Source organism: Musca domestica, unplaced genomic scaffold (assembly GCF_030504385.1).
Source record: "Musca domestica strain aabys unplaced genomic scaffold, Musca_domestica.polishedcontigs.V.1.1 63, whole genome shotgun sequence".
Taxonomy (NCBI): Eukaryota; Metazoa; Arthropoda; class Insecta; order Diptera; family Muscidae; genus Musca; species Musca domestica.
In genome coordinates, this window is record NW_026712370.1 from 3,835,659 (window position 1) to 3,848,894 (window position 13,236).

The window sequence follows — 13,236 nt, forward strand, 5'->3', positions numbered from 1 at the left end:
CGATATATCTCATTTTCAATACCAACCATCCTAGACACAATACCAATTGCTCTGCTAAATTTTGGCGCTCTACGTCAAATAATGTGGGCTGTATCGTGATTTCAACAGACAGACAGACGGACAGACAGACAGACAGACGGACAGACAGACAGACAGACAGACAGACAGACGGACATCGTTAAATCGACTTAGAATTTTATGCTGATTATGAATATATATACTTTATGGGGTCTACGACGAATATTTAAGGATGTTACAAACGGAATGACAAAGTTAATATACCCTCCTTTCCAAGGTGGAGGGTATAAAAATTGCAATATCTACATGTATTGACCATCTTAATAACCGAAGGATTCACGACGAGTAATTGCATTTCCAAAAAAAAAAAAAAATCATATTCATACCGTCGCTATCTGGCCCATTTTGGCCGAATCGAAAGACATATGCCCTTAACTTTCCATACGACCAAAATGTGCCTTATCGAAAAAACTTGGTAATATTTTTATCAAACTTAGATCAAGTTAGAAGGTCAGTAAAATCGGTCCACTCTTTCTGGTACTTTCGGGGAGAATTAATATCTTGAATGAACACCATGAGACAAAACAAGTAAAAAGGCTGTAAGTTCGGCCGGAACTTTGAACACACTCCACCATTTGGAACAAATTTTTGTAATTTCCAAAAAAAATAAAATCTGTTAAAATCTTAAAAATACCCAATGTAGCCGTTCACGACGAAGTGAACCTGCATTGGCAACTTTTGTCATAAGCCATTACAATATTCAAATGCAAAACTGGCTGTAGTATCCATTACGAACTTCAAATACCAAATTTGAAACAATTCCGGTGAATAATGTCGCTAAAATCATTAAAATACCGAATATCGAGAGGTACCGTTATATGAGCGCTATACGAAGATATGGACCTGCACAGACAATTTTCTGCCTTAGGCTGTAGTATCTATTACGAACTTTAAATACCAAATTTGAAACAATTCCGGTGAATAATGTCGCTAAAATCATAAAAATAAATCTTATCGGGGCTATACGAAGACGAGGAACTGCATAGACAATTTTCTGTCACAGGCTGTAGTACCTATTAGGAATTACGAATTAAGAAATGTCAAACAATTCCGGCAAATATTGTACCTAAAATCATTAAAATACCGAATATCGGCAGGTACCGTTATATGAGGGCTATACGAAGTCGTGGGCCTGCGCAGACAATCTCCTGTCATAGGCTGTAGTATCCATTACGAACTTCAAATACTGAATTTGAAACAATTCCGGTGAATAATGTCGCTAAAATCATCAACATACCGAATATCAGGAGGTACCGTTATATGAGGGCTATACGAAGACCTGGAACAATATAGTCAATTTTCTGTCTTGGGCTGTAGTATACATGGCGAACTTTAAATACCGAATTTTAAACAATTCCGGTAAATAATGTCGCTAAAATCAACAAAGTACCGAATATCGAAAGGTACCATTATATGAGTGCTATACGAAGATGTGGACCTGCACAGACAATTTTCTGTCTTAGGCTGTAGTATCCATTGCGAACTTCAAATACCAAATTTGAAACAATTCCGGTGAATAATGTCGCTAAAATCATCAAAATACCGAATATTAGGAGGTACCGTTATATGAGGGCTATACGAAGACGTGGACCTGCACAGACAATTCTTTGTCTTAGGTTGTAGTATCTATTACGAACTTCAGATACCAAATTTGAAACAATTCCGGTGAATAAAGTCGCTAAAATCATCAAAATTCGGAATATTGGGAGGTACCGTTATATAACGGCAATACGAAGACGAGGACCTGCACAGACAATTTTCTATCTTAGGCTGTAGTATCCATTATGAACTTCAAATACCAAATTTGAAAGCATTCCGGCGAATAATGTCGCTAAAATCTACAAAGTGCCGAATATCGGGAGGTACCGTTATATGTAGGCTATACGAAGTCGTGGGCCTCCACAGACAATCTCCTGTCATAGGCTGTAGCATTTATTAAGAACTTCAAATACCAAATTTGAAACAATTACGGTGAATAATGTCGCTAAAATCATCAAAATACCGAATATAGGGAGGTAACGTTATATGGAGGCTATACGATATCCTGGAACTATATAGACATTTCTCTTCTTCTGCATGTTCTTGTTAAAATAATGGGTTTCGATTTGTTATGCGTTTTTTTTTTTTTTTGCTGTATGTCTGGAATGTTTAAAAATTGGCTACATTAGTTCCCATTTAGGTCTAGTCCTCTTCTAACGTCACTACTTGGTATTTTAATGTTATCTAAATCTCTAGCAATCTGACACTTTGGATTCTAATAAAGCAGAATCTTTCCTTTTCAAAAATTTTACGTAGCTATACCTTTGGTATAGTCCTCCTTTTATTTTTAAATAGCCTCCAAGATTTAAACTCTACCTTAAAAAATGCATATTGGTCTACTTCCAACATATAGATCCTGATTTCATGAAGTCCACATTTCACATAGATTTAATGTCTTTCGGGTCAGTTTACCTAGAAGCGGCAAACCATTTATTTATATGTTAAGTTTACGGGTATTCCCCATATTTGAATTTTCCGTTGTTCCGCTTTTGTTTGTCCCAGACACATTTAAATGTATATGCACTTATCTGACGATTACGATCACGAGAAGTGATCTCAACATCCGACAAATGAAATGCACAGGCCTACCTACCTACCTACCTCATCTTCTGAGTAATGATCTATTTAAATAAAAAAAAAAAAAACAAACAATACAACAATTAACATAGCCTATAATTTGTCTAGTATAGGCTGTCAGGGGGAGATTTTAGTTACCTTATAAACAGTTTTTTTTCAACTTTTTCAAGCACTTGAATATTATAATAGCTTGTGACAAAAGTTGCCTATGCAAGATCACGTCGTCGTATAGAACCTAATATACGGCTACATTCGGTATTTTTAAGATTTTAAAGGAATTTTTAACGGATTTTATTTGTTTGAAAATTGCCAAATTTGTACCAAATGGTGGAGGGTATTCAAAGTTCGACCCGGCCGAACTTACTGCTTTTTTACTTGTTTATTGATACCGCCGCTCTGCGTTAGTGCATTTAAATGGAAGAAAAACCAATAGCGTTGAACGCTGAAGAATTTGAAAATAAATAAGTTTCTAAATAGAAATAAATAAAAAAATGGGCTCTCAAAAAACATTTTTTAAGTTTTAGAATTATTTCTATAAATTCTCAAATATATTCTTAAAATATAGAAATTTACACCTCTAATGGTCCCAAAAATTGATGAAAATTAAATAATAAAAGCGCTGGAGTTTAACGAAATATACGAGTTGTAAGAGCTGACGTCCCTTAAAACATTTTTTTAAATACCGCGACTATTGGGCTAGTAAGTCTTGAAAAAAATATTCTTGAAAGTCTTGGAGAAATATTTGAAGATATCGACAATAATCCCTTTGCCAAAAATTCCTAAAAAAAATCTTTAAAAAAATATGACAAAAAAACCATACATATGAAATTGGGAATAGTTGTCACTGATTCGAACTCTAGGGCTACGATGTATTAAGATTTGATAAAAAAAAGTTGTCAAACTGTACAAATTGATTTAAAGCCTTTAGACTTTAATTTTTTGTGGGGCTATGTTAAAGCTCATGTCTAAATGAGACCACGTCAATTGACTCGCATTGGAAGACAACATAGAAGTATTTATTCGTAAGATACCGGCCGAAATTTGGCGTTTAACATTTGTATGAAATAATCTTGAAAATTGAAATTATATGGAACCTAGTATCAAGTCAAATATAAATTTTAGACATTTTTTAGAATTGTCGGTGTTTTATGAAAAAATTAATTAATTAAATTAATATTTATTTCAAAATTTTTCTTATCTTAGATATTCCGATGGCACTATCAAATTACGTAACCCAAATATTGAACTCATGGATCAGGATATTCTCTATCATTTGGCCTTGGGCAGTGAATCTCACGATTTGAATGAAATGTTCGGTGATGTTAAGGTGAGTTGAAAAACAGATATTTAGCAAATAAATCGAATGAGACGAATTTATGGAAAAACCAGTAAAGAAAGTCGTAAAGTCGGGCGGGGCCGACTTTATGATACCCTACACCACTTTGTTAATTTAGTAGAGCTCCGCATAACAATTAAAAGTTTTTATGGGAAAATTCCGCTATGATTATAATTATAATTTAAAGTTCAAAAGACTAAATATGCCGAAGCATTTGTATCTTTTAAATTCGGACTTGTATTGCCCATTTGGTGCAAAATCAATTTAAAATCGGATAAAGATATATATCGGAACCGATCTCGATAAAATTTGGCAAAGATATTTCTGAGCTGTATTTGATATATTTCCCTGATTATCGTTGTTACGGAGTGCATATTACGGCTGTGGGTAACAAATACAACAAATCGGATGAACAATATATATGGAAGCTATAACTATATCTGAACCGATCTTCACTAAATTTGACACACTAGCTTCTAGACTCAATTCGGTCGTAAGTGCCAAATTTCATCCCATTTGGGCAAATGTAAGACGTTTGGTGCACAATAAAAGGTAAATCGGACGAAGTTACATATGGGAGCTATATTCAGATCTGAACCGATCTCGATAAAATTTAGAAAAGGTATTTCTGAGCTGTATTTGATGTATTTCCCCAAAATATTGTTGTTACAGAGTGCATATTACGGCTGCGGAGGACAAAAATAACAAATCGGATGAACAATATATATTGGAGCTATAGCTATATCTGAACCGATTTCGATAAAATTTGGCATAGTTATTTTCAGACCTAATTTGGGTGAATATGCAAAATTCCATACTATTCGACATTACACGTTTGGTGCACAATAAAAGGTAAATCGGACGAAGATATAAAAAAGGGGAGCTATATATAAATTTTGACCGACTATCGCCAATTTCAATAGGGTTCGTCCTTGGGCCAAACAAATAATCGGTGCAAAATTTCATCTAGATAGGGTAATAAATGCAAACTGTACTTTGTTTACAAAAATACATGGACAGACGGATGAACGGACATGCATAAATCGACTCAGAATGTGATTCTTTGCAGATCATCGAAAGGAACTATGGGTCTATCTCGTTTCATTTTGCCTGTTACAAACAAATGCACCTTGTGGTGTAGGGTATAAAAACACCTCCATATCTCAATTCTAGATAACAACAGCACCCAATATTAAATTCCGGGATTCCAGCTCAATCCCTTCATCATATACACAACTCTAGTACTATTTACACGTTTCGTACATATATATCGCACACATTTCCAAAACCACCTCCATATCTTACCCACAGACACCAACAGTGGCATATATATATAGCTCTACACCCAATAAAAAATTTAGAACTATTTAGTACTTTTCGAACTATTTAGTACTTTTAGTACATGTCTTCTAGGTACCAACAGAGTCCTCAATATCAAATTTGAGGATTCCAGCTCTATTCCTTCACCCAATACCAAATTTAGTACTATTTCGTGCTTTTCGTACAATTATAGTACACACCTCCATATCTCATTTCTAGATACCAGTAGAGTCCTAAATATCAAATTTGAAGATTTCAGGCCTATTTATTCACCCAATACCAAATTTAGTACTATTTAGTGCTTTTGGTACAATTATAGTACACATTCATATCTCAATTCCAGATGACCACAGTGACCTCAATATCAAATTGCTGAATTACAGTTCTATGCCTACACCCAATACCAAATTTAGTACTATTTAGTACTTTTCGTACAATTATAGTACACAATTCCAAAACCACTTCCATGTCTTCTAGGTACCAACAAAGTCCTCAATATCAAATTTGAGGATTCCAGCTCTATTCCTTCGTCCAATACCAAATTTAGTACTATTTCGAGCTTTTCGTACAATTATAGTACACACCTCCATATCTCAACTCTAGATACCAGTTGAGTCCTAAATATAAAATTTGAAGATTTTATTCACCCAATACCAAATTTAGTACAATTCAGTGCTTTTGGTACAATTATAGTACACATTTTCAAACCCACCTTCATATCTTAATTCCAGATGGCCACAGTGACCTCAATATCAAATTGCTAAATTACAGTTCTATCCCTTCACCCAATACCCAATTTAGTGGCATTTAGTACTTTTCGTATATTTTTATAGTACACAATTCCAAACCACAGTCAAATTTCCAACACATATACCAACAGTGATACCTACATTAAATTTCAGCATTTCAGCTCTATCCCATCTATCCTTTCTATCCTTTGAATTCAAGAAATAATAAATAAATAATTTACCTAGGATTCATATTTTTAAAAATCGTAAAACCCAGTTTCTAAAAGTTTTCAATAAAATAAATTTGTTTCTAACCAATTTTCCGTTTTTTTTATTTTCAGTTCGTTTGCATGGGCGGGACACCAAAGCGTATGGAGAACTTTGCACATTTCATTATGAATGAAATCGGCTACAAATTACCTGCAGGCACGATGTTGCAGGACATCAGCGCCTACTCGTATCGGTATTCGATGTACAAAGTTGGACCAGTGCTTTGCGTCAGTCACGGCATGGGAACGCCCTCTGTTAGCATTCTGATGCACGAAATGATCAAACTGATGTATCATGCCAAGTGCCAAGACCCGATCTTCATACGTATTGGCACTTGTGGTGGCATTGGTGTAGAGGGTGGCACTGTCATCATCACCGAGGATGCGCTGGACGGTCAATTGAGGAATTCTCATGAATTTGTAAGTTAGACAACAACAACACAAACAAAAGAAAATTCAAATGAATTACAACAAATGAAATGTTTTTGATTTATTTTCTAGACCATTTTGGGTAAAGTCGTTCATCGCCCCGCCAAATTGGACAAGAAGTTGGCTCGTGAACTTAAGGCCTTGGCCAGTCCCGATGATCCCTATGATACCATAATTGGCAAGACATTGTGCACCAATGATTTCTATGAAGGTTGGTTAGGAAAAAAACGAACTGAATTTTGGAATAGAAATAACCCTTGATTTTATTCTCTCCTTAGGTCAAGGCCGTTTGGACGGCGCATTCTGTGATTTTTCCGAAGCCGATAAAATGGAATATTTACAAAAACTCGCCGACAATGGTGTCGTCAATATTGAAATGGAGAGTACCATTTTTGCTGCCCTTACATATCATGCTGGCATCAAGGCTGCCGTTGTCTGTGTGGCCTTGCTGAATCGTCTCAACGGTGATCAGGTAAGAATGCGATGGTGACCAATTTAGTTGCTTCTACTTTTCCATTTTAACTTTTATCACAGGAATATACAATTTATATAAATTTATTTTCATTGCGCCAAATCGTTGTGGAGTTTGTGTTCTGAATAAGATTCTTTGTTTTAAGGAATTAGGTTTTTGTTTTGTGAAGAGAGATAAGTTGTAGTTGTTTCCAACACAACCTATATTTGTCAATCCCTGATACTAATAGAGACCTCAATAAAAAAAAATCGCGATTCCATTTGCATCCATTCACTTAATACCCAATTTAGTACCACCTAGTACTTTTGGAACAATTATAGTACACATTTCCAAAGCACCTTCTGTGAACCGCAGACACCAACAGAGACATCAATATCAAATTTCAGGATTCCAGTTCTATACCTTTATCGAATACCATTTTTATACCCTCCACCATACATAGTATGGAGGGTATATTAAGTTCGTCATTCCGTTTGTAACTCATCGAAATAATCATTTTAGACCAAACAAAGTCTATATATTCTTGATCAGCGTAAAATTCTAAGACGATTTAGACCTGTCCGTCCGTCCGTCCGTTTGTTGTAATCACGCTACAGGCTAAACGAATTAAGATAGAAAGCTAAAATTTTGCCCAGATCACTCTTTTGTCTGCAGGCAGGTCAAGTTCGAAGATGGGCTATATCGGTCCACGACATCGTATAGCCCCCATATAACGGTATCCCCGATATCCGATATTTTGATGATTTTGGCCACATTTTTCAATGAAATTGTATGAAAATCCACACACGCAGTTCTCTAAGAGCACTTTATCTCTTGGCAGAGAATTATCTCCATAAGTCCACGATATCGTATAGCCCCCATACAACGGTAACCCCCGATATTCGGTATTTTGATGATTTTAGCCCCATTTTCCAATAGAATAGTCTGAAAATCCACACGAAGAGTACTTTGTGGGCACTTTACCCCCTGATAGAGAATTGTCTATATAGGTCCACGATATCGTATAGCCCCAATATAACGGCACCCCCGATATTCAGTATTTTGATGATTTTAGCCACATTTTTACACGGAATTGTCTTAAATTCTATGCAAGGAGTTATTTGTGAGCACTTTATCCCTAGACATAGATTTGTCTATATAGGTCCACAATATCGTTCATCCCCCCATATATCGCCACCTTCCGAGATTTTAACAGAATGTTTAATGGATTTTATTTTTATTTTTTGAAAATGTCTTAATTCGTTCCAAATGGTGGAGGGTATTCAAAGTTCGGACCGGCCGAACTTGTTATAGTTCACATTTCCAAAACAACATCAAGATCTCAATTCCAGTTACCAATAGAAACCTCAATATCAAATTTCGGGATTCCAGCTCTATCCGTTAACTCAATACCCAATTTAGTACCACATAGTGCATTCCACATACCCACAGAGACCTCAAAATGTAAATATGACGATTCCAGACCTATCCCTTCACCCAAAACCAAATTTAGTACCATTTAGTGCGTACAAAATTTAGGAGGTATCAATTGTCCATAATCTAAATATAAAATTTCAGAATTTTATGTCTATCTCTTCACCTAATACTAAATATCCAATCAGTACTTCTCATACAGTTATAGTACACATTTCCGAAACCACCTCCATATATCCAGGCTGCACGTGAACAGCGAGCCTAATATTAAATTTCACATTTCATATACTATTTGTTCGTACAAATTCAAATTGTACCAAATTTAGTACTGTATGTAGTACCCATAAGTACGTATTTCTAAAACTTCCTAAATACCGCAATCCTACCCGCCAATAGTAATCTTAAATCCAAATTTAAAGATATCAGCTCGACAGTACTCTTATTCCAAAATTTTGGGACATCAATTCTATTGGATCACCCAAATCCAAATTGAACCGAATTTAGTACCATTTAGTACACATAACTTCGAATTTACAAAGTTTCCTATATACCTGAGTCCTACAATGAGAGATTAATCTTATTTCCAAATTTCAGGATATCAACTCTATTGGTTCACCCAAATCAAAATATTACCAAATATTGTATCATTTAGTACTTTTTGGACAAATAAGTACAAATTTCAAAACCTACCTCCATAACCCAATCCTACACTCCGCCAGTAATGCTAATTTCAGTATTCCGCCTCCAACCATTCCTCCAAATTCCAATTGTACTAAATTCAGTACAATTTAATGTGTACTATTTAGTACACATAAGTTCGAATTTCCAAAACTTCCTACATACCTGAGTCCTATTTCCAAATTTCAGGATATCAACTCTATTGGTTAACCCAAAACAAAATTGTACCAAATTTACTACCTGTTAGTACTTTTCAGGCACATAAGTACAAATTTCGACATCTGCCCCCTTAACCCAATCCTACATTCGTCCAGCAATGTTAATTTCATATTTCTATTTTATATTTTACCGTTTGGTACGTTTCCAAAACAACCTCCAACCTTGATTACCATTCCAAATTTCAAGTTTCACATGATACGAAATTGTACCAATTGTAGTACATTTTAGTACTTTTCGTACACTCATAGTATGAATTTCTAAAAACCCTATAGTACATCCATCATACACCCCATTCCAAATATCAAGTTTCAAAAGATAAGAAATTGTAGCAAATATAGAATATCTAGTACAATTTTTAGTACATTTTAGTACTTCCCGTACCCGTTTAGTACGAGTTTCTAAAAATCCCAGACTTGAGCAAAATTTCTGGATGCAAACTTCAGCCGTTTCGCCTGGGCGTTAATTCTCCGTCAGTCAATCAATTATTTCACTACTCACTTATATATAGCATTGTACAGGGTGACATTAAAAACTGCAGCAAAGTCAAACTTCATAATTTTTTCATTTTTTTTTTTATTTTATTTAATGAACACAAAAAATGTCGGAAATAGCATTAAATTTTAGAATAAGTTTAGATTTGTTCGAATTGGTCACCTTTGGTACGAATTATGGCCTTCAAATGGCCAATGAAATGAAGCGAGGAACCTCATTTTGTAACCATGTTTTGTCCTGTCCTGTTTGAATGTCCAAGGTCTACGGGCAAAATGTTTGCGTGCCCAAGGCTTTAATACATGCTCCAGAATATTTTCGCGATAATATTCGGCATTTATTCTGATGCCACGGTCGATTAATACTAGTGGAGAGCGACCATCGGCTGCTAGGGCGGCCCACACGTTTATCATTCCATTTGTAACACCTCGAAATACACATTTTAGACCCCACGAAGTATATATGTATTCTTGATCAGCATAAAATTCTATGTCGATTTATCAATGTCCGTCCGTCTGTCCGTCTGCGAAAATCACTCTAGCTTCTGAACGAATTGAAGTAGATTGATAAAATTTTACTCAAATTTATATTATGTCTGCATTACTTTTGGTATTGAAAATGGACCATGTAGGTGCACGTTTTGGTATTGCCGCCATATACCGGTACCTCCCGATATTCGGTATTTTGATGATTTTAGCTACATTATTCTCCGGAATTCTTTGGTATTTGATGTTGATATTTGGTATTTGATGTTCGTAGTGGATACTACAGCCTATGACAAAAAATTGCCTCTGCAGGTCCACGTCTTCGTATAGCCTCCATATAACGGTACCCCTGATTTTTATACCCTACACCACAAGGTGGTCAGGGTATTATGTCTTTGTGCATTTGTTTGTAACAGGCAAAAGGGAACGAGATAGACCCATAGTTTCTTTCAATGTTCTGCATAGAATCACATTCAGAGTCGATTTATGCATGTCCGTCTGCCCGTCTGTCCATGTATCCTTGTGAACAAAATGCAGGTCGCATTTATTGCCCTATCCAGATGAAATTTTGCACAAATCATTTTTTTTGACGAAGGAACCCTATTGAAATTGGAGATAATCGGTAAAAATTTAGATGTAGCTCCCATATATATCTTCGTCCCATTTGCCTTTTTTTGTGCACCAAACGTGTAATATAAGCCCGAATAGTATGGAATTTTGTACATACAACCAAATAAGGACTGAAAATAAGTATGCCAAATTTGATCTAAATCGGTTCAGATATAGCTATAGCACCCATATATACTCTTTATCCGATTTGTTATTTTTGTCCTCCGCAGACGTAATATGCACTCTGTAACAATAATGTTTGGGGAAATTTATCAAATGCAGCTCAGAAATACCTTTGCTAAATTTTTATCAAGATCGGTTCAGATTTGGATATATCTCCCATATATAACTTCGTCCGATTTACCTATGATTGTGCACCAAACGGCTAATATTTGTCCAAATGGGATGAAATTTGGCACTTACGACCGTATTGAGTCTACAAGCTAGTATGTCAAATTTGGTGAAGATCGGTTCAGATATAGCAATAGCTCCCATATATATATTATTCATCCGATTTGTTATATTTGCTACCCACAACCGTAATTTGCACTCCGTAACAACGATATTCAGGGAAATATATCAAATACAGCTCAGAAATATCTTTGCCAAATTTTATCTAGATCGGTTCAGATTTGGATATAGCTCCATATCTATATCTGATTTCGAATTAATTTTGCACCAAATGGGCAATACAAGTCCGAATTTAAAAGATACAAATGCTTCGGCATATTTAGTCCTTTCAACTTTAAATTATAATTATAATCATAGCGGAATTCTCCCATAAAAACTTTTAATTGTTATGCGGAGATCTACTAAATTGGAAAAGTCGTGCAGGGTATCATAAAGTCGGCCCCGCCCGCCTCTAAGACTTTCTTTACTGGTTTAAGTTTAACAGTTTTGCTGGGAACTCCAACTGAAATAAAAACATTTCGAAATTGTGCTAAAAAGTTATGAATGCCTGTAGCTTGTATCCAAAATAGATTTAAGTTTTATTTTTCAAATTCTGTAATTTATTGTTTTTTAATTATCTTTTCCAGGTAAATTCCCCCAAAGAAGTAATGAATGAATGGCAGGCACGGCCACAAATTCTTGTAGCGCGATATATACGCAAAGTATTAGCCCAAAAGGGTCAACTGAAGAGTCTATTCAATGCTCAAGGATCGATTAAGTCACCCAGACGTTTTAAGCTGGTACAACAGGAATCGCAGGCCCACGAATAGAGGAGATGGCAAACAGGCAGACATACTCACCATATATATACACTAAAACTACAACTTTATATATTTATTTTAATCTCTAAAACTATAAATACCTAGGCATATACATACCTAGTGTTATATAAATATATAAAAAAATATGTGTAAAATTTGCAAACTTTTTTCTAATGTAGTTAAATTATTCACTTACATACAGACATGTGTACTTATTATAAAAAACACAAAAACTCTAAAAAATATGTATATTTGTATACATATATGTGTGAACTATGAAGACCGGCAAGGCGAAATATGATTGAAGGACATAAACATGGAAACCTACACATACACACACACAGGCATATATAAATAGAAACAACCAAAAAATATTCTTTTGTAGACCTAAGTATGTTGAATTATATCTTCAAACTGATGAGACATCTAGAGATCTATCTATACATAAATACCTACAAACAAATAAAAAAAAATTATATGCATATACAAACGTACATATATATACCTACATATAAATAGTTTTATCTTTACTCTTAACAAGAAAAATGAAAACAAATCTATTCTGGAAACCACCAGAAATTTAAAAAAAATAAGATGAAAATTAACTAACACCCACACATTATGATATGTAAAATATGAAAAAAGAAATTATTTATTGAAAAACAAAAAATAAAAAAAAATCGCATTTACACCCATTTTCACAAGGCTCTCGTCACAATGGATGGCTGAAATCCAATACCCCAGCAATGATGGCTGATAGAGAGAATGTTCTCATTTCAAAGGCGCAGGAAAGAGGATTTACGAAATAAAATTCAAGTTTTTTTAGGCGAAATGGACTAAAATGAATAGACCAAAAAATTAAAAATGAACCAATGAATCTTTCC

The 13,236-nt window shown here is 34.8% G+C and overlaps 1 protein-coding gene across 3 annotated transcripts in view; it reads left to right on the plus strand.

The window, feature by feature from the left end:
- The window catches only part of LOC131805879 (uridine phosphorylase 1-like), a 59,444-nt gene extending 46,208 nt beyond the window's left edge, over positions 1-13,236 (plus strand). Inside the window, exons 1-6 of one of the 3 annotated variants that reach the window (XM_059129632.1) lie at positions 3,649-3,716; positions 3,898-4,021; positions 6,420-6,767; positions 6,849-6,987; positions 7,055-7,248; positions 12,179-13,236. In XM_059129632.1, coding sequence (XP_058985615.1) covers positions 3,664-3,716; positions 3,898-4,021; positions 6,420-6,767; positions 6,849-6,987; positions 7,055-7,248; positions 12,179-12,361 — 1,041 coding nt within the window. In that variant the 5' untranslated portion in view covers positions 3,649-3,663 and the 3' untranslated portion in view covers positions 12,362-13,236. Of the gene's footprint in view, positions 1-3,648; positions 3,717-3,766; positions 3,832-3,897; positions 4,022-6,419; positions 6,768-6,848; positions 6,988-7,054; positions 7,249-12,178 lie in introns of those variants that run through there. The other 2 variants (XM_059129633.1, XM_059129631.1) reach the window with 2 other exon arrangements.